We start from the raw sequence: 25,673 nt of genomic DNA on the forward strand, positions 1-25,673 counted from the left end.
GCCACAGGTAACGGTAGCCACCTGCCACAGGTGACGGTAGCCACCAGCCACAGGTAACGGTAGCCACCTGCCACAGGTGACGGTAGCCACCTGCCACAGGTAACGTTAGCCACCTGCCACAGGTAACGGTAGCCACCTGCCACAGGTAACGTTAGCCACCTGCCACAGGTAACGATAGCCACCTGCCACAGGTAACGGTAACCCAACCTGATCCTGGCAACCACTGTGTCGTACAGTCTGGTGGACGTTTTGTGCTTCCCATAAACACACGTTTCAGATCTGACCAAATCATAGCTTTTATACTGGTGCTTTCAGGCCTTCGGAAGACAGTAATTCCCCCCCCCCCCCCATCAGACCTGAGTGTCTTGAAGAACAGTCTTGACAACAACATCTGGGTCTAATTTAACTTCCTTTTTGTCTGAAGGTTGTGGTAACCGTTCAATGTTAAACAGTTTAAACACTACAGAGAATCAAACTCACATTACATGAGTCGCTGGTTTTCGATATAGGAGCCAATCCTTCTTAAAGAAGGACGTTGGAGGATCTATTCCCTATCCCCCTATGACACTTCCCATACGATTACAAGTCACCGTGGAAGGTTGTGTGAAGTTAACCACAAACATCTACCTTCCAACCTCATACAAATAGACAGACAGACATATATATCCCTTCTCTAGATGTCGACGTATATATATAGAGATTCTAGATCTAAAAAAAATTTTCTTATGACGTTAAATTAAATAAAATAATCTGGAATAATGAAAAAAAGGAAATATTGAATCAAATTCCTTTTAAGAATTAGTTAATGATTATTTTCTTAGCCAATATATTAAAGAACCAACAGAGGAAAATTATATTTTATGCAGTGTTGCAACCATTAGCTTTGTGTAGGTCCTCACAACCATTAGCTTTGTGTTGGTCCTCACAACCATTAGCCTTCTGCTGGTCCTCACAACCATTAGCTTTGTGTTGGTCCTCACAACCATTAGCTTTGTGTAGGTCCTCACAACCATTAGCTTTGTGTAGGTCCTCACAACCATTAGCTTTGTGTAGGTCCTCACAACCATTAGCTTTGTGTTGGTCCTCACAACCATTAGCTTTGTGTTGGACCTCACAACCATTAGCTTTGTGTAGGTCCTCACAACCATTAGTTTTGTGTTGGTCCTCACAACCATTAGTTTTGTGCTGGTCCTCACAACCATTAGTTTTGTGCTGGTCCTCACAACCATTAGTTTTGTGTTGGTCCTCACAACCATTAGCCTTGTGCTGGTCCTCACAACCATTAGTTTTGTGTTGGTCCTCACAACCATTAGCTTTGTGTTGGTCCTCACAACCATTAGCTTTGTGTAGGTCCTCACAACCATTAGCTTTGTGTAGGTCCTCATAACCATTAGCTTTGTGTAGGTCCTCACAACCATTAGCTTTGTGTTGGTCCTCACAACCATTAGCTTTGTGTTGGTCCTCACAACCATTAGCTTTGTGTTGGTCCTCACAACCATTAGCTTTGTGTTGGTCCTCACAACCATTAGCTTTGTGTAGGTCCTCACAACCATTAGCTTTGTGTAGGTCCTCACAACCATTAGCTTTGTGTAGGTCCTCACAACCATTAGCTTTGTGTAGGTCCTCACAACCATTAGCTTTGTGTTGGTCCTCACAACCATTAGCCTTGTGTAGGTCCTCACAACCATTAGCCTTGTGTAGGTCCTCACAACCATTAGCCTTGTGTTGGTCCTCACAACCATTAGCTTTGTGTTGGTCCTCACAACCATTAGCCTTGTGTAGGTCCTCACAACCATTAGCCTTGTGTAGGTCCTCACAACCATTATCCTTGTGTAGGTCCTCACAACCATTAGCCTTGTGCTGGTCCTCACAACCATTAGCCTTGTGCTGGTCCTCACAACCATTAGCTTTGTGTTGGTCCTCACAACCATTAACTTTGTGTAGGTCCTCACAACCATTAGCTTTGTGTTGGTCCTCACAACCATTAACTTTGTGTAGGTCCTCACAACCATTAGCTTTGTGTAGGTTATTTTGAGGTTATCTTGAGATGATTTCGGGGCTTTAGTGTCCCCGCGGCCCGGTCCTCGACCAGACCTCCACCCCTAGGAAGCAGCCCGTGACAGCTGACTAACACCCAGGTACCTATTTACTGCTAGGTAACAGGGGCATTCAGGGTGAAAGAAACTTTTGCCCATTTGTTTCTGCCTCGTGCGGGAATCGAACCCGCGCCACAGAATTACGAGTCCTGCACGCTATCCACCAGGCTACGAGGCCCCAGCAACCATTAGGTCCTCACAACCAGGAGCCTTGTGCTGGTCCTCACAACCAGGAGCCTTGTGCAGGTCCTCACAACCTGGAGCCTTGTGCAGGTCCTCACAACCAGGAGCCTTGTGCAGGTCCTCACAACCTGGAGCCTTGTGTTGGTCCTCACAACCAGGAGCCTTGTGTTGGTCCTCACAACCAGGAGCCTTGTGTTGGTCCTCACAACCTGGAGCCTTGTGTTGGTCCTCACAACCAGGAGCCTTGTGTTGGTCCTCACAACCAGGAGCCTTGTGTTGGTCCTCACAACCAGGAGCCTTGTGTTGGTCCTCACAACCTGGAGCCTTGTGTTGGTCCTCACAACCAGGAGCCTTGTGTTGGTCCTCACAACCATTAGCCTTGTGTTGGTCCTCACAACCAGGAGCCTTGTGCTGGTCCTCACAACCAGGAGCCTTGTGCTGGTCCTCACAACCAGGAGCCTTGTGCAGGTCCTCACAACCAGGAGCCTTGTGTTGGTCCTCACAACCATTAGCCTTGTGTTGGTCCTCACAACCAGGAGCCTTGTGTTGGTCCTCACAACCATTAGCCTTGTGTTGGTCCTCACAACCAGGAGCCTTGTGTAGGTCCTCACAACCAGGAGCCTTGTGCAGGTCCTCACAACCAGGATGGCGAAGACACTCAAGATCTCAATGAATTGACTGATCATTATTCTAGAAAAAAATAAAATATCCGTATATCAAAAACTTTCCAAGCTAAGCAGCGTTGACCTGGCTCTTTGGTTACTTTGATCAATATTAATGTGGCTTATTGCAACAAAATAATCTTCATATTTATATGGAAAGGATTTTTATGGACTGAGATCAGTATTTTGTCTAAAGTCCTCAGCTCAATACTCAACTTAAGGGAGACTGGTGAGTGTCAATCATGACATGAGTCGCCTTGTGTGGGAACCGACCTGTGAGATTTATATTTATTTAATTTATATGAATTTATATTTACGTTAATTTATATACTTCGTTAGCAATTTGTATAATGATAAGTGGACTGTATTTCTGCAATAATCTCATAATCTCACAAATCGATCCTCTACACATTAGGGGGGGGTTATATTATTTGAATATATATATGCAGCCAATCAAACTACAGAATTAGACTACATACATTGAAAAGGTTCCTTATCTTATAGTACAGCAGTTCTTAGTCCACCAGGTATAACTAGGGTGTAGACCACATTTTCCCTCTTTGAGGTAGCTTCCATCACCCTGGTAACTGATGCACAAAGCCTTGCTTCCACGTCTTGACCTGTCAAAAGGGCGCTAGCTGTAAAGACAGAATCCTATATATGACAGGTATATCAGAGAAAACACTATACATGGAACAATGAAGACCTGGCTTAATTACCTTTAGTTTGAGGCTACCACGTGCTCTAACCGGTTCACCCTATATAATGACATTAATGGCCATAAATGAAAGATACATGGGTTTCGGAAAGAACACTTAAATGAATTTGTTGACAGCGTGTTGAAGATGGTACATCTTTGGTTTCCATAACACTACGTCCAAGAAAAATTAACAGGAGCCGTATTTGCTCCCGTGTGCCTCTGGTCTAGTATAAACAATGGCAATGTCTAACACTCCATACTACTGACGCTACTGGCCGACATTGTCCAGATATAATAGGAGCAGAATTTGCTCCACGCGTCTCGGAGGTGACAACAACAATGGCTGCCCCTCCTCCCTCACTGACGCCTGGCCTACATTGTCCAGATGTCAGAAAGTGATAGAAGGGTCACATTTACTCTACTTTAATATTGATAATTAAGTTAATTTATATGAGATGTTTTATGATGGTAAAGTCCAAAGACTAATGTATTTAAGAATAATTCCCACCATAATAGGTGGTGAATATAATAGTATGTGGTGATGATATCCCGTTTTCTATAGACGGTAATTCCACTACAAGTTACGTTTTCTATGGGTAACTTGTTGGTAATACAGCAGCAATTATTATCTGTCTGTATGATATATTAAATGGTGTCGGATTTTCCGACATAATTCCCCAGGGGCTGCTCACGGGTCGAAGTCCTATTTAGAACAGACGAACACCGATACTCCTCCTTCGAATTATTTGATTAATTTGATGTTAGTAGTTAGTAATCACACATTTGTGCGTCTGTTCGTACAGGACGGATGTCCCGTACTAGAGTTGCAGGGGTTAGAAGTCTAATGCGATTTCATTTCCCTGTCAACTCTTGAAAGGCTAATATTCAAGCCTTATTACATATTATTTAACCCAGAAGACTGAATGTGATCAAGCACTACAGTCAAGCATGATTCAGGGACTGCAGTGAGATCAGTGACATTAGATATAACTCGAAGTTTGTTCAGGTAACTGGTCACTGATATATAAACACTGAGGCCCATGGAATACATCTTGATTAAATAATAAATGTATCAAATCAGTCATCAGATTTACTGGGGTTTAATTTAGTTAATTGATTCAGAAGATTGAATAGCTCATCATTAAAGTAAAGTATGGTTCTGAGACTGCAGTGGGTTCAGTGACATTGGTCGCAGTGACTTGTAGCTGGTTTAGGCTACTGTTCACTGATTTGCCACTGAGGCCTCATGTATTCATCTTCAGCTTTATATGATGATACTAACTTCAACCTCTGTTGGTATAGTCAGCTGTAATCTCCTTAGTATAATGTTACTGGAGAAATATAATCAGCTGACAATTTAGATTTCTACTAGTATTGTTTATCTGCAGGCATAGGTCTCCTCAGGCTTGATACTGGGCCTGAGAGTAATTTACCTCCTGCAGAGTTTAACATGGTTATGCCCTGATATTTAGTAGGGCTACCGATGAATCGATGGCAATAGTCTGTCCCTACAAGGAGACCGAAGTCGGTGAGGTGATCAGACTTAATATTATCTGCCAATTTTATTCCTCTATTTCTCAGGAATTTGGCTGTTGCTCTCAGACCTTGAACTTGTAGGTCTACTGGTATTTTGTCCACCACAATGGCTTGTACTCGACAGACGTACCTGCCTAAGCGTACTGATGGTTGTACCACCTGGTAGACTTGAGGTCCTGCATCTGTTACAAACCCTGAGATATTGAATGACATCTGGGCTACAGGCTTTAATTGTAGTTCATCTGCCAGCTTTTTAGTGACATATGTTCTCTGGGATCCTTGGTCAAACAGCCCACGGGTATGGACCTTGGCCCTCTTATTCAGGATGGTAATTTGGGCAGTAGGCAAAGTCGTATTACCTTTAGACTTTGCCGATTGGACACTCTTTGTTTGTTGCACCTTGCAGTACTGTACTGTGGTGGGAATGCTATCTTCCACCTTGGGTCTTGAATACGTTAATTTCGTATATTTGCACAGTGCTGCATGGTGTCTACTTCTTCTACACCTGTTGCAGGTGTTGAATTGGGTATCACAATAGTCTATGTTGTGTGACTTGAGACACCTTGAACATCTCCCTAATTCCTGGAGTCGCTCCATACGAGTGTCTCTGGTTGGATAATTAGCACAACAGTATGTTGAATGTTTCTTTTTGCAGAACATACATGTCCCCCAGCCTACTGCACGTTTGGAAGTTACCGGTTTGGGTGAACTAGTAACAGTAGGCTTGGAGGATTTTGCTGCATTGTCAGATTTTCTGCAACTTGATGTTTGAGTAATTGGCTGATGTTTATTTGGGGTAGTTGTTTTACCCTTTAATTGACTATTATTTTCTATTTCTGAAGGCTTGCATGAGGCTTTAACTTCCTCATTTGCACGTCGTTTGTTTATGATGGAATGCAAACCTTCAATGATGTCCTGTACTGTCAGGATGGTGTTATGTTGATGTGAATATAATTCATCTAGTATATCGCTGGATAATTTTCGTTGAAGGACTACTTTGGTCATCCATTCACTAGCAGTTATATCAACCTTAAGACTGAATGTTCTTAGTAGTGACTCAAACTCCATGCTGAAGGATTGTAATGAGTCAGCAGTGTGATCAGGTTGAGGTAAGTCCAGCAATTGTAGTACTAGATGTATGACAGTTTTCTCATTGACAGCATTATGCATACTAGCTAGTTGGTGAAGCCTTGTGGGGCTTGTACTTGGGCTGCTCATAATACTGAACAAGCACTGATGGTAGCCTAGGGTAAATTCTGCACTCGCTAGGCTGTAATCCTACCTCTACTAGAGGTTAGCACTTAAAATTAATACACATTATATATATACAATCATACACACTAATGATTTGAGTGATAAACCAGTGTCACTGGAAGTACCTTTAGGTTAGCTCTTCTATATCACATTAGAGACACTAATTAATCACTCAAAGGTGTAATGATCATAAGTAAATTATTATATATACAACTCAACTCGAGTTGATAAAAATTACACCCAAAATAGCGTCTGCACCATTCATTAATGGTGTTAAGTTGTTGAATATAGTACAACTGACTATGGTAATAATGGGACTAGGATGAACCATAATAGTTCAACTAGTCAATGGTTAATATCCTACCCTGTTGTGGGTTGGCAATTAGTAAATATTATACTGTGATCACTAGTGCAATTTATATTAAATAATTCTCTATTTTGGAGAAATAATATACACAATTATTGATAATAGCCTCTTAATTAGCCTCTATAAAACTTCTAATATTATCTAGAAGTATTAAATATTATTAGTGACCTCGCGAAATAAAGTCCACAAAATTCGTAGATAATCTGTCGCGAAATTTAACACCACGAAATCCGTGAACAATCTTGCGAGGACACAGCCATTAATTTGGCTGGCTTCAATATTAGCGCTGTCATTTCACAAAATAACACGCCACCAAATCTGTGGGTATGCATGAAACTGCTGACTAAGGCTTAACTGGGCTGAGCGGGGCTCGTGAACTCGCTCGAGACAACGCTGCCGTCTTTGACTGGCTTTGTTTAAATCACACTGCACTAGTATATTTATTGAATCCACTGGTTAACTGGTTCATCCGGTACTAAGATGACCAAATGTGGGTTCAAAGGATCAAATAATCCGTCATCCGGTTCGAAGGACCAAATAATGTGGGAACCAACCTGTGAGATTTATATTTATTTAATTTATATGAATTTATATTTACGTTAATTTATATACTTCGATAGCAATTTGTATAATGATAAGTGGACTGTATTTCTGCAATAATCTCATAATCTCACAAATCGATCCTCTACACATTAGGGGGGGTTTATATTAATTGAATATATATATGCAGCCAATCAAACTACAGAATTAGACTACATACATTGAAAAGGTTCCTTATCTTATAGTACAGCAGTTCTTAGTCCACCAGGTATAACTAGGGTGTAGACCACATTTTCCCTCTTTGAGGTAGCTTCCATCACCCTGGTAACTGATGCACAAAGCCTTGCTTCCACGTCTTGACCTGTCAAAAGGGCGCTAGCTGTAAAGCCAGAATCCTATATATGACAGGTATATCAGAGAAAACACTATACATGGAACAATGAAGACCTGGCTTAATTACCTTTAGTTTGAGGCTACCACGTGCTCTAACCGGTTCACCCTATATAATGACATTAATGGCCATAAATGAAAGATACATGGGTTTCGGAAAGAACACTTAACTTGAATTTGTTGACAGCGTGTTGAAGATGGTACACCTTTGGTTTCCATAACACTACGTCCAAGTAAAATTAACAGGAGCCGTATTTGCTCCCATGTACCTCTGGTCTAGTATAAACAATGGCAATGTCTAACACTCCATACTACTGACGCTACTGGCCGACATTGTCCAGATATAATAGGAGCCGAATTTGCTCCACGCGTCTCGGAGGTGACAACAACAATGGCTGCCCCTCCTCCCTCACTGATGCCTGGCCTACATTGTCCAGATGTCAGAAAGTGATAGAAGGGTCACATTTACTCTACTTTAATATTGATAATTAAGTTAATTTATATGAGATGTTTTATGATGGTAAAGTCCAAAGACTAATGTATTTAAGAATAATTCCCACCATAATAGGTGGTGAATATAATAGTATGTGGTGATGATATCCCGTTTTCTATAGACGGTAATTCCACTACAAGTTACGTTTTCTATGGGTAACTTGTTGGTAATACAGCAGCAATTATTATCTGTCTGTATGATATATTAAATGGTGTCGGATTTTCCGACATCTTGCGTCACAGCCTCATGACTTGAGTCGCCTTGCGTCACAGCCTCATGACATGAGTCGCCTTGCGTCACAGCCTCATGACATGATTTGCCTTGCGTCACAGCCTCATGACATGAGTTGCCTTGCGTCACAGCCTCATGACATGATTTGCCTTGCGTCACAGCCTCATGACATGAGTCGCCTTGCGTCACAGCCTCATGACATGAGTCGCCTTGCGTCACAGCCTCATGACATGAGTCGCCTTGCGTCACAGCCTCATGACATGAGTTCCCTTGCATCACAGCCTCATGACATGAGTCGCCTTGCATCACAGCCTCATGACATGAGTCGCCTTGCGTCACAGCCTCATGACATGAGTTGCCTTGCATCACAGCCTCATGACATGAGTCGCCTTGCGTCACAGCCTCATGACATGAGTTCCCTTGCATCACAGCCTCATGACATGAGTTGCCTTGCATCACAGCCTCATGACATGAGTCGCCTTGAACCTGTGTCATCATCTCATGGTCTAAGCATCCTTTCAATGGCCTCAGCTCCAATATCTATGTTCAGATTTATTGCATCTTGGAGGATGATCAATTTCCCATCAGGTCTCAGCAGGTGTCTATGGCGTGTTGTCCCTGGCTCGTTTACCTGGGAATAATTACGTGGGTATGAGCACATTTTGGAAATCTGAATTTATCGTCCACTTAACTACCTGATTGTCCTCAAGTAGATGATTAATAGTGCTAATTGATCACTAAGTGAGTTGATATTAAAGAGTAGAGGGAGGGGGGGGATGATGTATACGTAAAGAGTAATTCCGGTTAACTTAAGAGCTCACAAGAGGGTCTCCCACAGCGACGACAGAAATTAACTCCCAGCAAGTTAAAGAGAGCAGCGAGACTTACAACAAAGGAATATAGTCACTATTTTCTGCCATAACTTGCAAGACTAAGATAAGTGTTAGTTCGGTTTATTTTAGCTCAGATTTCATTGGCCAATAACACTAGAGACCCAACTCTCATACTAGAGGCCCAGCTCTCACACTAGAGGCCCAGCTCTCACACTAGAGGCCCAGCTCCCACACTAGAGGCCCAACTCTCACACAAGAGGCCCAGCTCTCACACTAGAGGCCCAGCTCTCACACTAGAGGACCAACTCTCACACTAGAGGCCCAACTCTCACACTAGAGGCCCAGCTCTCACACTAGAGGACCAACTCTCACACTAGAGGCCCAGCTCTCACACTAGAGGCCCAGCTCTCACTCAAGAGGCCCAGCTCTCACACTAGAGGCCCAGCTCTCACACTAGAGGCCCAGCTCTCACTCTAGAGGCCCAACTCTCACTCTAGAGGCAAAACTCTCACTCTAAAGGCCCAACTCTCACACTAGAGGCCCAACTCTCACACTAGAGGCCCAACTCTCACACTAGAGGCCCAACTCTCACACTAGAGGCCCAACTCTCACATCAGAGGCCAAACTCTCACACTAGAGGCCCAACTCTCACACTAGAGGACCAACTCTCACACTAGAGGACCAACTCTCACACTAGAGGACCAACTCTCACACTAGAGGACCAACTCTCACACTAGAGGACCAACTCTCACACTAGAGGACCAACTCTCACACTAGAGGACCAACTCTCACACTAGAGGACCAACTCTCACACTAGAGGACCAACTCTCACACTAGAGGACCAACTCTCACACTAGAGGACCAACTCTCACACTAGAGGACCAACTCTCACACTAGAGGACCAACTCTCACACTAGAGGACCAACTCTCACACTAGAGGACCAACTCTCACACTAGAGAACCAACTCTCACACTGGAGGCACAACTCTCACACTACAAACCAGCTGAGGCCATTTTCAACGTTCTATGTATAGTTCTGTGATCTATGACACATTAGTAATTATATCTACTGTTTAATTACGGTAAGATTAAACTATGAAACTCTCCAAAATGTGTAAGGGAAATTTAGTGGTGACAATAAATTATAAAATACAGTTCACTTAGAAGTAATAAATACCATTAAATACAATCTCTTGAATGAATACTCAATTTAATTACCGGTGGGTTCCCCACAAGGGCCACCAACCATGCTCTCCCTTGTACAAGTGCCACCAACCATGCTCTCCCATGTACCAGGGCCACCAACCATGCTCTCCCATATACCAGGGCCACCAACAATGCTCTGCCATGTACCAGGGCCACCAACCATGCTCTGCCATGTACCAGGGCCACCAACCATGCTCTTCCATATACCAGGGCCACCAACAATGCTCTGCCATGTACCAGGGCCACCAACCATGCTCTGCCATGTATCAGGGCCACCAACCATACTCTCCCTGGACCTCGTCCTATCCACCCTGATTACCTCCCAAATCCTCCCGCCTATCCCCAACCTCCCAAATCCCCCTTCTCCCTTCCCCATTTATTCCCTAGAACACTAGGCTCAGGGAAACATCAGAGAAGAGGCTCTGAATACGGCTGGAAGTCAATTGAAAACCGTTTGCAATTTCTCCCGGCCAAACAACACATCAATCTCAGTGCCCGGGTGGCTATGGGTCATTAGTCAGGCTTCAGGGAATAGGGAGATAAATGGCTATAGGGATAACCTATTCACTTAGCCCGGGGGAGGGGGGGAGGAGGAGCCAATGTTTACATTCTGCGCGCGTGTGTGCGCGTGCTCGGTCTGTACCTACTCTCTGGGGTCTAATATGTCTTCGTTTATTAACTGTATTCTGTGTGTTGTTGTATATTTTTATGTAATTTTTGCGTGTCGTTATTTTTGTATTTCAATGTTTTGGTCATTATTCGTAACGTTTTTTTTTATCATTATTTGTATTGTGTTTCTTGTATTAAAAAATATTTGTTGTTTGTAAATTATATTTTGATGTTCTGTTGCGTTTTCCTTTCTTTTTGCGCGTGTTGGCCATTTAAATGTCAGAGTAATTTGAGAGCGAAATAGAAACTGGATTGTATAAACAGTGATGTATGAAGAGATGTATAAAGAAGGATGTATAAACAAGGGTCAGCATGCAATTAAAGCAGTCCCCGTGGCGCAGTAATAGAACACTCGCCCGGCGCCTCGCAAGCGCTCTGGCCTGGGTTCGTATCCTGGCCGGGGAGGATTCAATGGGCGCCAATCTATAACTGTTGCCTCTGTTCCCCCAGCAGTGAATGGGTACCTGGTTATTGACGATTTGGCGGGTCGTATTCCGGGGAATATTAGGAATAAGGACCTGCCTGAAACGGTGTGCGTGATGCAAAACGTGACAGTGTCAGACCACGTGTCAGAATGAGAAAAACCTTGAATGGTCCCCAAGCATATATGCAACTGAAAACTCCATTCAGTTTGGGGACCATTCAAGCTTGTTCGCATTTGTGTTGGTCACGTGGCCTCACAAAAATGAGGTGATTTGATGAAATAGCTATGCCCAAGATTACCATCAAAGTTCCGTCAGGGTGGTGGTTGTTCAAATAGCCTCGGCTATCACTGCCTTTTGTATGGTCACTGAAGGTCGAGTGGTTTAAGGCACCGTGTACTCCAGTTGCAATGTGCTCTCGCCGGGCCGGGTTCGACTCATATATATATATGTATATATATATATATATATATATATATATATATATATATATATATATATATATATATATATATATATATATATATATATATATATATATATATATATATATACATCTCTGACGGAATATATATATATATATATATATATATATATATATATATATATATATATATATATATATATATATATATATATACATATATATATATATATATATATATATATATATATATATATATATGCAGTACCCGGCCACAGCAACCTTCCCTGTCCCTTTGACCTCGCCACCATTATCCATTCCCCCATCCCTTCATCCCAAACTCCTCCGTCCCCTCGTCCTCCCAACCATTCCCCACTCCCTTGTCAGATGTCTTCCCAAAAGGTCTGATGTTCCCATCAGTAAATTAGGAACATGAAGTGATCTGATGTTCCCATCACTGAAATATAAGAAAACAGTTATAAAATGAAATGAAAATATGAAAAAGTACAAAAATAAACTATACTCACGAAATGAATGGTATGGTAAACAACACAGCTCAATTCCAACACAGCTATCCAAAATAAATCAAAATCTATGAAAATTCAATTTATCAAGGCAATCAGAAACATTGAAATGGAATTGTAAGATATTTAGTATAACATGTGGTTCCTCTTACATGAAACAGATGGCGCTGTTTTTCAAGAAAAGCATATTTTTACCTGTCACAGGTGTGGCATCTGTACTTATACTTACGAAATGAACGGTATGATAAACAACACAGCTCAATTCCAACACAATGCCACACAAAATAATTTAATAAAAAATAAAATAAATCAAAATCTATGAAAATAAAATTTAACAATGCAATACGAAACATTCAAATGGAATTCGTGACATATATAGTATAACGTGCATGTTGCTATTATGTGCAACAGATGGCGCTGTTTTTCAAAAACCCATGTTTTTACCTGTCACAGGGGTGGCATCTATATAGTAGGTATATAAAAAGACGCGCATATTCAAATGGAACGTTGTGTCAGAGTTTCAAAGCATTTGGTGAAGAACTTTGGGAGATTACAGCGTATGTTGGTCTTATGTCCAACAGATGGCGCTGTTTTTAAAAAAAAAAAAACATATTTTCTCCGGTCACAGATGAGGCATGTATATTGTAAGTATATAAAAACACGTGCCTATTCGAATGCAACGTCGTGTCAAAATTTCAAAGCAATCGGTAAAGTGGTTTCTAGGATTTCTCTCACATGAAAATTACATGAAAAACACAGTTTTTCAAAAAAACATGTTTTTTTCCGTCACAGATGTGACATCAATAAAATATGAATATATAAACCTGCTCGGATGTGAATGGAACATCGTGTGAAAATTTCAAAGCAATCGGTGAAGAACTTTCGGAAATTAGCGATTTTGAACAAACATTTCCATTTTTATTTATATAGATTTATTTATTTATTTATTATATACTCAAAACATACCTACGTGCACTTAATGCCGGTATATTCACCAGCTGATGTACGCACCAGGGACCCTGGTGTGAGTAGTTAGTAATAGTGTAAAGTTGGAGACGAGAAAACACTTTATCTTGAGCCGGACCGTAAATGGTAATGTCAATAGGAAGATGGGACGGAGTCCGATCCTTATTTGTGAGGTCGCTAATTGGCCCCTTACTGCTGTCTACCTGTTTGTCGGTGGTCTCACCTAGTTGTTGTTATCTGGTTGTTGTTATTTAGTTGTTGTTATCTAGTTGTTATTATCTAGTTGTTGTTATCTAAGTGTTGTTATCTAAGTGTTGTCATCTAGTTGTTGTCATCTAGTTGTTTAAATTTTTTTAAATTTTGCCCCGAGGGGCGAGTTTATTGGGCAGCGCCACTCATGTTGTGAGTGGACATACCGCCATAGCAGCATGTACAACACTACCCAATAGGAAGAAAACCCGCTGGGTTGTTCATCCTGTCACTTGTACCCAGACACAGTTGGGACTTGCTTAAATGTCTCAAGTGAAATGCTCCTCAAACAAGAAGATTAACATCTATCAACCCTTAAAAGCTTACGTTATCTTGCGGGTGCAAAATGGGGAAATCTTTTAAGAACAGTATCAATATTTGACAAATAGTGTTTTCCTAACTCAATGTGAGGTGCATTATTCTACACATATTCCTAATGTCTCTCAGGTGTTCACATTCACGTAGATAGTGGTCAAGGCGGTGTCCATCACTCTCACCACAGATTCTGCAACTTCGCTGATCAACTGTTGTTTCCATTCCATATCTCCATGGATATTTGTATCCCAGACGGATTCTCGTTATTACTGATTCTCTCCCTCGTCGTCCTCCTCTTCGGCCATAATGATTGGGATTGCCAGCTGCAACCATGTTGTACCATCGTACAGATTCACTGGTTTGGGCTTCTATCCTCCTTTCCTCAGTTACCTTGTCACGGTGATGTTGCCTGACAATACCTCTAATTTGTAGTAGAGTCTTGGGTATGAAGTATTCAATATGGTCTCCTTCAGCGCCTTCAGCAGCCAGCACATCTGCTCGTTCATTCCCACATATTCCAACATGGGAGGGGATCCCCAACATGGGAGGGGATCCCCAACATGGGAGGGGATCCCTAACATGGGAGGGGATCCCCAACATGGGAGGGGATCCCCAACATGGGAGGGGATCCCCAACATGGGAGGGGATCCCCAACATGGGAGGGGATCCCCAACATGGGAGGGGATCCCCAACATGCGAGGGGATCAACAGAAACTGGTAAGTACTCTCACAGCTCTGTTAATTTCAGCGACTGTTGCAAGATTTTCTGCCCGATTTTTACTTAGGCTTTGCAGTGCTGCTTTTGAATGTTATCTGGTTGTTGTTATTTAGTTGTTGTTATCTAGTTGTTGTTATCTAGTTGTTGTTATCTAGTTGTTGTTATTTAGTTGTTGTTATCTAGTTGTTGTTATTTAGTTGTTGTTATCTAGTTGTTGTTATCTAGTTGTTGTTATCTAGTTGTTGTCATCTAGTTGTTGTTATTTAGTTGTTGTTATCTAGTTGTTGTTATCTAGTTGTTGTTATCTAGTTGTTGTTATCTAGTTGTTGTTATTTAGTTGTTGTTATCTAGTTGTTGTTATCTAGTTGTTGTTATCTAGTTGTTGTCATCTAGTTGTTGTTATTTAGTTGTTGTTATCTAGTTGTTGTCATCTAGTTGTTGTTATTTAGTTGTTGTTATCTAGTTGTTGTCATCTAGTTGTTGTTATCTAGTTGTTGTTATCTAGTTGTTGTCATCTAGTTGTTGTCATCTAGTTGTTGTTATCTAGTTGTTGTCATCTAGTTGTTGTTATCTAGTTGTTGTTATTTAGTTGTTGTTATCTAGTTGTTGTCATCTAGTTGTTGTCATCTAGTTGTTGTTATCTAGTTGTTGTTATTTAGTTGTTGTTATCTAGTTGTTGTCATCTGGTTGTTGTCATCTGGTTGTTGTTATCTAGTCGTTGTTATCTAGTTGTTGTCATCTAGTTGTTGTTATATAATTGCTGTTATCTAGTTGTTGTTATCTAGTTGTTGTTACCTAGTTGCTGTTATCTAGTTGTTGTTACCTAATTGTTGTTATCTAGTTGTTGTTATATAATTGCTGTTATCTAGTTGTTGTTATCTAGTTTAACCTGACAGTCATTGTGTATGTGTGTGTGGGTATTTACTATGTGTATTTGACATGTGTATCTGCAAAAATGAGCTATTAGCTCTTGGACCCCGTCTTTCTAACCAATTTATTTTTCCTCTATTATGTCAACTACATATATTTCTCTTACACATGTGCACACACACACACACATCCCAAGGAAGCAGCTGTCTAACTCCCAGGTACTTATTTACTGCATCAGGGTGAAAGAAACTCTTCCTATTTGTTTCTGCCTCGGTCGGGAATCGAACCCGGGCCCTTTAGGACTACGACCCTGGAGCGCTGTCCACTCAGCCGCGAGGCTGTGTGTGTATGCGCGTACTCACCTAGTTGTCTTGCGGGGGTTGAGCTTTGGCTGTTTGGTCCCACCTCTCAACTGTCTATCAACTGATGTACAGATTTCGGAGCCTACTGGGCTCTATCATATCTACATTTGAAACTGTGTATGGAGTCAGCCTCCACCATATCATTGCCTAATGCATTCCATCTGTTAACTACTCTGACACTTAAAAAGTTCTTTCTAACATCCCTGTGGCTCATTTGGGTACTAAGTTTCCACCTGTGTCCCCTTGTTCGCGTACCAAGGAGCTAAACAGTTTATCTTTACCTACCCTGTCAATTCCTTTTGAAAATTTTATAGGTAGTGATCATGTCTCCCCTAACTCTTCTGACATCCAGTGTCGTGAGGTTTAGTTCCAATAATCTTACCGAGTAGCTCATTCCTCTAAGCTAGATGTGGACAATGTGTATTGATAGTGACTATGTGAAGAATGTGTATTGGTATAGCAAAACTATGTGAAGGAAAAATGGACTTAATCAAAAAACCTGTTTGGGGAATATGGTAAATGAAGTCAGTAAGTGGTTTGGTTGGAAATGTTAAAGAATTGAGTATTAAGAGGTGATGACGCAACCGGGGAGGAGGGGTGGGGGGCGGACGCCATCTTGACCTGACGCGAGGAGGAACGGTGACTGACGACCAGTCCGTGCTTTCCCGAAAGTCCACGTTTCCTAGGGATTTATATATGTGACACCGGCTGACAGGTGTGGTGGCTGTGTGCACAGTTGCAGTTTTGGACTAAGAGCCATAGGGAGACCAGAACACTGTTTGGGTGATAAAATACCAAATATTCCTTCAGAAATAACCTTGAGTTGTAAGGTGTGTATTTATACCGTGTAATATTTCGTGTGTCGGTTTATAAATATAACTTTGTCATCTTCTTATTGAGCTTTTTCTCTACTCCTTGAATTCCAATTGGCTCAAGATAAAAGTCTTATTTCCCTAGACAACATTAAAATACATGACGCCCCCATGACAAATTGGGTGGCCTGTCCGAAAGGCTGTCACAAATTGGGAAGCCTGATCGAGAGCCTGATAAAAGTAGGTAGCCTGTATGTGAGACCTGACATACAAATTGTGTAGCTTATTTCTTCACATTGATTTGTGTAGAAATTAAAAAAAATATTATTGGAATAATATGAGTTTCTGAATTCGATTACATTATTTGTGTACATTTTATTAATCTTTATGAAAAGTGTTTAAAAATTTGGAGTTCTCGAGTGCAAAAAAAAATACCAGTTGACAGGGCAGTTAAGTGAACTAAGCACTATCCCCACCAGTTTTTCCCAACTAATTCTCAGCCTGAAAAAAGAAAGATGGAGCTGGAGTTTAAATGTTGTGCTCGAGTCTGCTGTATCTTAGCACACAAAAAATGGATACAGTAGCACAACAAATTGTCGCCAATCTCGAGGGTTTGAAAGCAGCAAAAAAGTCTCTCCTAGTAGCTGTTGGCAAGCACTATGGACTATATTATTCAGCAGTCTCCGTGGTGTAGTGGTAAGACACTCGCCTGGCGTTCCGCGAGCGCTATGTCATGGGTTCGTATCCTGGCCGGGGAGGATTTACTGGGCGCAATTCCTTAACTGTAGCCTCTGTTTAACGCAACAGTAAAATGTGTACTTGGATGAAAAAACGATTCTTCGCGGCAGGGGATCGTATTCCAGGGACCATAGGATTAAGGACTTGCCCGAAACGCTACGCGTACTAGTGGCTGTACAAGAATGTAACAACTCTTGTATATATCTCAAAAAAAAAAAAAAAATTATTGCACATGGGAATGGTGAAGACGGAACTGCTAAGAGAGATAATGATGCACTCGGTAGAGGAGCAAATTCTCCCACAGGAAATATTAGAGCAGTCCCCGTCCACCAGTGGTGCAAATGTTGTAACTATAGGAAAGGTAGAGACTCAGATGCAGTGGCAGGCAGAACTGGAACTAAAGAAGTTGCAGTTGGAGGCAGAACAAGCCCAGAGAAAGTTGGAGACAGAACAAGCTCAGAAACAGCTAGAGGCAGAGCAAGCTCAGAAGAGGCTATAGCAAAACAAGCTCAAGAACTAGCTGTGAAGAGGTTAGAAGTGGGGTAAGCTCAGAACAAATTGGAGTCAGAGTAGGATAGCAGAATTGGGAATTATATCAGAAAATACCTGTGTGGTTGACCTAGAAACACCTGGGCAGTTAAAGATTAATAAAAATGTCAAGTTTCCTCTATTCTGTGAGACTGACCCAGACCAGTTCTTCACTCATTTTGAAAAGTTAGTACGGAGTATGGAATGGCCTGAAACACAATGGGTATCTCTTCCGCAGGGTCAGTTGGTGGCAAAGGCACACAGGATATTTGCAGCTATGCCTTTGAGTGATAGTTTTGACTATGACAATGTAAAGGCAGCCATCCTTACTGCTTATCAACTTGTTCCTGAGGCTTATAGGCTAAAGTTTAGACAACTGAGACGAGACCCAAGTCAAACTTTGGTAGAATTTGCACAAGAGATGTGTAATATATTTAATAAATGGTTAAATGCAGAAAAATTTGGGATCTGGACTCTCTTAAAAATTTACTCTTGGAAGAAGAATTTTTTTCTTTCTTACCTTCTAATGAGGCTTTATATTTGGCAGAAAAATTACTCAGAGATATTTATGAGGTGGCTAAATTAACAGATGAATATGAGTTGATGCATAAAGCATCTTTTATAAATAAAACTCATTCAAATAGACAAGGATCTGGTCGATCACTAAACTCCTCCGTCAGACTTGGGTCCCACATGTACCCAACAGCAGGTCAAGGAAACTTTCAAAGGTGCAAGGTGGTAAAGTGAGTAATGTGAAACCCAAAGAGGATCACACTAGTAATAAGCCTCACCCAGAGTTGAAACAGTGTTCCTACTGCCATAGGAAGCGTCATGCTGTTAAGAGTCGTTGGTTTCTTCACCCAAAAAAGAGGCCTATGGCACTCACAGTGTGTGATGGGAGGAAAACCAAATGTGCGGCAAAAATAATGGGACAAAAAAGCACTTTCTATAAAACATTTTGGAGATTTAATATCAAATGGGAAATTAAAGTGTGCAAATGGTTTGTGGCAAGATGTTACAATATTGAGGGATACAGGAGCCTCCCAATCTTTACTATTAGAGATTGTTTTACAATATGTACAATCTGCAGAGACTGGGGAGGTAATAATTAAATCGGTAATCATTGGAGATTTCCATACTATTCCCTTGAGGGAAGAAACCTTGACTGTGATTTTATTAAAGGCAAAGGTTTTCTACGTGTTAGTCTTAAATTACCAATTGCTGGCGTTTATCTAATTGTGGGAAATGATCTTGCTGATAATCGAGTGAAAAGAGATGACCACCCAATAATACTAGTAAGCCAGAGGTGATTAGGGCACGGACAGATTCTGAGGAAAAAATAATGTACCCCCAGCATGTGCCGTGACCCAGTCAAAATCAGCCTCAAAATATAACAAACTCCCAATAATGTAAGTCAGGAGACAAAATTAGAGGTTAAGAAATCAAATAGTGAAGTGGATCTTTGTGACACTTTTATGGCCAAGCTGGAAGAGGCAGATAGGAACAGGATGGGGAACACCTATCCCAAACCACCTACGAAAAGAGGTCGAGAAGAGTGCAGTTCAGTTACAACTTCTGGCTCATTATGTCATTATATATAGAGACTTCGGACTGGAGTGCTGGTTCTGTACTAATGCATGAGGGTATTAATCATCCGATACATTACTATAAAAAGTTTACCAAATTACTCCACAGTAGAGAGAGAGGCAGTGTCATTATTACTAGCTGTTTAAAAATGTGACATTTATGTATCAGCCAATACTCTTCAAGTGTTTACTAACCACAACCCCCTTGACATTTATTGCTAGCAAGAAGAATTTATTGCTAGCAGAGGATATTAAGGTGGTCTCTACTGTTGCAAGAGTACAACCTAGTCATCAAACATATTCCAGGGAAATTAAATATAGCAGCAGAGGCACTTTGTAGCTTGCCTGATCCTTGGGCGACTTAGGGTTGTATCTCCATGCAGAGATCTATATGTATATATGTATATATATATATATATATATATATATATATATATATATATATATATATATATATATATATATATATATATATATATATATATGTATAATCGCATAACCAGAATGTTCTAATTATTTTCGTTAACTATCTCACCTAAACATTATGCAATCATTTTCATTTTCCAATGTCGTCAAGAAATATCAATTTCATTTCATGATTAATATTTAAAATTATTCATAATTTCGGTAGCAATTTAGCTCACACTGCAAAGGCAAAGGTTGGACAAGTGACCTAGTAAACTACTACTTTACCGAACTTATTTGTAGCAACTACTTTACATATTTATATTTGCAGTAACAAAACACGTCTATTTTAAAAATACGTTTGCTTTAAAACACCTCTGTATTGAAATACGTCCATAACAAACCCTTTGTCTGTACAAGAAAATATTCTTGTTGTAGAAAATATTCTGCAACATTAAACTGCATTTTCTCTAAGTATAATACCGCCCGAACTGCCTTTACCACGCTACCAGACATCGCCTACCAGTCAGGCATTTCTGTGAGTAAAACAGTTCAGGCCACCATCTTAACATGTATTGTTCTCTGAACCATTATAATGTTACGTTACTGACTCCTCTTGTACATGTTCACCCAGCTACGAGTTCACACATTATGAGGTTATCGACGTATTTCAACTCGAAGCTTTTAACCTTTCGCAAGCTTTCTGACACATCGTAATACGTCGTGTTTTGTTATTTAATAATTAATTATTAATCGAAATAATGAATAACTTTGTCTGTACATGTTTTGTCAATTTAATATTCAATGACCCAACATTAAAGCTATTGTTCATCCTTGTTACTCACAAGTTCTCAGAACGTATGCAAGTATTTCCTATAATCATCATCATTATAGTGTTACCAGAAAAGAACCCCACATTTATTAGGCTATAATTCTAAATTAAATATATTGTTCAATCTTTACACGTACTTGAGGTTATCTTGAAGTTACTCTCATCTGTTTCAGAAGCAATTGTTGTTGCCAATATCAGACCATGTTAACAAGGGTGCATTTACAGGTATAATTTCTAATATCAGGGTGTTGTTAGTTACAGCTTTTCTGGTCTACCCTTGTAAGTATAACACCAACCACCAACGGTGTTATATTTACCACCAACCTAAACCTTCTGCAACAACTAGGGCAATTTTTAATGAAAACTATATTTGGAAATAATATAAATTTATTAGGATATATCATCACTTTTCCTTCGCCTCCATTAAGAAACCCTATGTTATCACTTCCACTTGTTAAGGCTCATGTTAACTGTGGCTCTCCGACTCCTTCGACCTCTTCCAATAATTAATATAACTAAGTCATTAATTAAAAAGGCAAAACCTGTATAATCTATGGAACTGTATACAATATATAAAATGTGGGTCATGACAGTCTCTAACCCATTGGGACTTAGGAGATAATAGCAATATTTCACTAACAATTAAATTAATCAGGTTATTTGAACTTGGCACCTCCTTAATGACTAAATACAAGTATGTATTCTGACAAAACTGACTCACAAGTCTAAACCAAACACAAGTATGCATTCTGACAGAACTGACAGACAAATGTGAACAAAACACAAGTACTTATCAAGGCAGATGACACAATAATCTCGTTCCAGTTTCCAGGCGCCGCTGACGAACAAGAGGAAGCACTGAATGGCAAGAAATATCACATGTCAGCCAATCCTTCATTATTTGTACGACAATATTTTCCATCTCCCCACTCTAGCCAACACTGCTATTAATTATAATAATGAAATATGTTGCCCAGACCACACACTAGAAGGTGAAGGGACGACGACATTACGGTCCGTCTTGGACCATTCACAATCGACTTGAGAATGGTCCAGAACTGACCGAAACGTCGTCGTCCCTTCACCTTCTAGTATGTGGTCTGGGCAACATACTTTAGCCACGTTATTGTGACTCATCGCCTGAATAATGAAATAACAAATTAATATAAGGTTGTGGGACAAACCTCAACTAACTTTAATAACGTTAAGAGAAATCACATTAATGTGATATATGATAGAAAAATCGGTAGGAGTCATGATGAGGATTTTAATACTAATAACGCTAAAAAAATAAAGTAGAACTACAAAACTCTCTATGGTTAGTCTGTCTGGGCGGCAACTGCCGCTCACACGATACGGGCAAGAACTGGACCTGTCCAAAACCTGTGGCCAGATCCCTGACCGCCACTTTGGTATATATGAAATATTATGGTTGTATAATATAACATGCACCTACACAATCATAATGACAGGCTATAACATTACACTACAACTGAATCTTAACTACTCCATGAATATAATAATATTGAGATTAAAAGCGAGTTGACAAAGTATTACTAAGAAGAATTATTTTATGTATTTAATTAAATTAGGAGCCTGTTTAATTACTGGGTCATAACACCCTACCAATCCTAGCCTGCAGCCCTACTGCAGACCTGAGATTCAAAAAAGTAATTGTTTGTTAAGATATTACACATCTCAAATACAATCTAATGCCACTATTTTCTCTCCCATTTATAGGCAAAAGAACAGTTTCAGCCTATCCATTTATTACACATTCTTTTACATAATATCCGTTACTTAAATGAACAAATCCACAAGGGCCGTGACGAGGATTCGAACCTGCGTCCGGGAGCATCCCAGACACTGCCTTAATCGACTGAGCTACGACAGGGTAAAAGGGTTGAAACCGAAGTTCTCCTGAACTTACTGGATCCCGTAGCCTCTCCGAGGCACAAACCAGGCTTTTACACAACCCCCCCCCCCCTGCACCCGAGCTATGTCAATAGGCCGTTCTCCCTCTTCGCCCTTACATCATCACACACAGAGATCACACTAACGTGATGCATCAAATGAACAAATCCACAAGGGCCGTGACGAGGATTCGAACCTGCGTTTGGGATGCTCCCGGACGCAGGTTCGAATCCTCGTCACGGCCCTTGTGGATTTGTTCATTTGATGCATCACGTTACTGTGATCTCTGTGTGTCCCTTACTTAACTTTGTTCCCATATATATGCTTAGTAAAAGAAAGTTGAAATTTAAGCGCTCCAGATTGCTTCAACGGTCCTGACTACTCCATATATTTCCTCTTAATTGATTGAAAAGGGTAAGTTTTTGTTGGTTTATTCACTATCCGCACATTCCTCCAACATTAATGTATGTCTCTTATAAATTATAGGAAATAGCCGTTTGAGTCAGTCTATTTATATCCATTCCTTCCCACAAGACAGTTTACTCGTCTTAATAATTGGTGCTTTGCACAGATTTCCATTTAAATTAAATAAAAGCATAGTTTCTTCAGTACAAACATTCAACTTAGATTATTCTCAAGGCTCTCATAAAGTTCTTTCCTTAATATTGCTCGTAAAATCACAGGAAAACATTGTTTTACAATTACGTGTGTTCCTATCCTATTGTGTCCCCCTATCCTCTTAGGGAAAATGCACTTTTCTCTCTATTAGCTGGGTCACTTCCCCTCCGCTTATATCTCCCCATTAATTCATAGGAAGTGTTATTTAACGGGAAGTCTTCGTATTAGATCACATCCACGTTTCCTGTCAGTATGTGTCGACCACCAGCTGATGTGATCAACACTCGCCCACGTCTCCTGTCAGTATGTGTCGACCACCAGCTGATGTGATCAACACTCGCCCACGTCTCCTGTCAGTATGTGTCGACCACCAGCTGATGTGATCAACACTCGCCCACGTCTCCTGTCAGTATGTGTCGACCACCAGCTGATGTGATCAACACACGCCCACGTCTCCTGTCAGTATGTGTCGACCACCAGCTGATGTGAACAACACACGCCCACGTCTCCTGTCAGTATGTGTCGACCACCAGCTGATGTGATCAACACACGCCCACGTCTCCTGTCAGTATGTGTCGACCACCAGCTGATGTGATCAACACACGCCCACGTCTCCTGTCAGTGTGTGTCGACCACCAGCTGATGTGAACAACACACGCCCACGTCTCCTGTCAGTGTGTGTCGACCACCAGCTGATGTGAACAACACACGCCCACGTCTCCTGTCAGTATGTGTCGACCACCAGCTGATGTGAACAACACACGCCCACGTTCTGCTTCGTTCCCTCATAATCAAAACACAATTGGGCGCATCCGATCCTACGATCGTCGTCGCCCCTAAATCAACACAACAAAACACTAATATTTGGACACTATATCAGTCGCTAAATAACAAAGTGGATAAATATGCATAAAGTTTGTCTGTTGTTGAAAGCAGTTTGTTTAGGAAAATTAATTAAAATATAACATTAATCACGTAACCAAATGGTTATACACTGTTGTTCGATGCATTTTGAATAATAAACTGTATACAGTTTACAGTATAAATTCAGATAAAAATTTGCACTTATTGCATTTAAGATATGTTTCCAGCAGCTTAAATAACAAACTGATATGAATTAAAGATTACAGGGTGACTCCAGGATTTAATTTTCAGATCAACATAGCTATTGCGGTAAAATATTGCACAAAGAGTATACATTGCAATTCAAATCTTGAGAAGAGACATAGTTAATGAAATTTTTTCATAACAAAAATTCCAAGGAAACAATGTGCAGTAATATGCAACCTCGATGTATGGATATCAGAGTAGATATCAAACTACAAATAATGACAAAAATATTAAAGGGGCTCTTAGGATACGTAGTTCTGAGTTAATAGATAACATGTTCTTATTAGTGTTTTTGTTCTTATTAGTTCAGAGTTAATAGATAACATGTTCTTATTAGTGTTTTTGTTCTTATTAGTTCAGAGTTAATAGATAACATGTTCTTATTAGTGTTTTTGTTCTTATTAGTTCAGAGTTAATAGATAACATGTTCTTATTAGTGTTTTTGTTCTTATTAGTTCAAATTAGTGATATGTTCTATAAGGTTCTAAACTTACAAACAAACGTGACCTAACATAAGCCTACCCTTCCTTTTATCTTTATTTTTCTCTTGTTTTCTCTTACGACCACTTTCTTATTCCTATTATTACACCCCCTTTATTTTCCATACCTTTTGCCTTGCTATGATATTCCTCTAATATTTCCATCTCCTCACCTCTCTTTTGCCTACTTAATGCCTTTGCCTCCCTCGTCTCATTCGCACGGGAGACATCTCCAGTCACGCAGGGTGCAGTCGCACCTCCACAGATCTCCAGTATTAGCTGTTGATACTGGGAATGGCTCAAAAGGGCTATTCATGCCCGTGACACCTTTTGGGTGGCTTAATCTTCATCAATCAATCAATCTCATCTCATCACAATCTACTTGATATTGGTCCAGGACGGACCGAAACGTCGTCGGCTCTTCAATTTCTAGTGTACGATTTGGTCAAGAAATTAGTGACATATTTAGTCCAGGTTTCAATTTAAATTACTGTAAGTCTTTTATTGATAAAGCTGGCCAAATTGCCCATAACACATTTTTTAGTTTGAAAAAAAAATAATTCTAGTATTTCATTATAATTTAAATGAAATTCCTAAACTGCTAGAAAAATGTTATATCACTGTAGCATTCAGGAATCTTG

General features: G+C 40.5%; 1 protein-coding gene across 1 annotated transcript; it reads right to left on the reverse strand.

Moving 5' to 3' along the window:
• Window positions 1-858: 858 nt before the first annotated feature.
• On the reverse strand, window positions 859-10,744 carry LOC123752396 (high mobility group nucleosome-binding domain-containing protein 5-like). The gene is made up of 2 exons (XM_045734451.2): window positions 10,504-10,744; window positions 859-2,015 (listed from the first exon to the last, which is right to left on the reverse strand). The coding sequence occupies exons 1-2, from the start codon at window positions 10,742-10,744 to the stop codon at window positions 859-861; spliced, it is 1,398 nt and encodes a 465-aa protein (XP_045590407.2).
• Window positions 10,745-25,673: the final 14,929 nt, after the last annotated feature.

The sequence above is a fragment of the Procambarus clarkii genome, chromosome 47 (assembly GCF_040958095.1).
Source record: "Procambarus clarkii isolate CNS0578487 chromosome 47, FALCON_Pclarkii_2.0, whole genome shotgun sequence".
Lineage (NCBI taxonomy): Eukaryota > Metazoa > Arthropoda > Malacostraca > Decapoda > Cambaridae > Procambarus > Procambarus clarkii.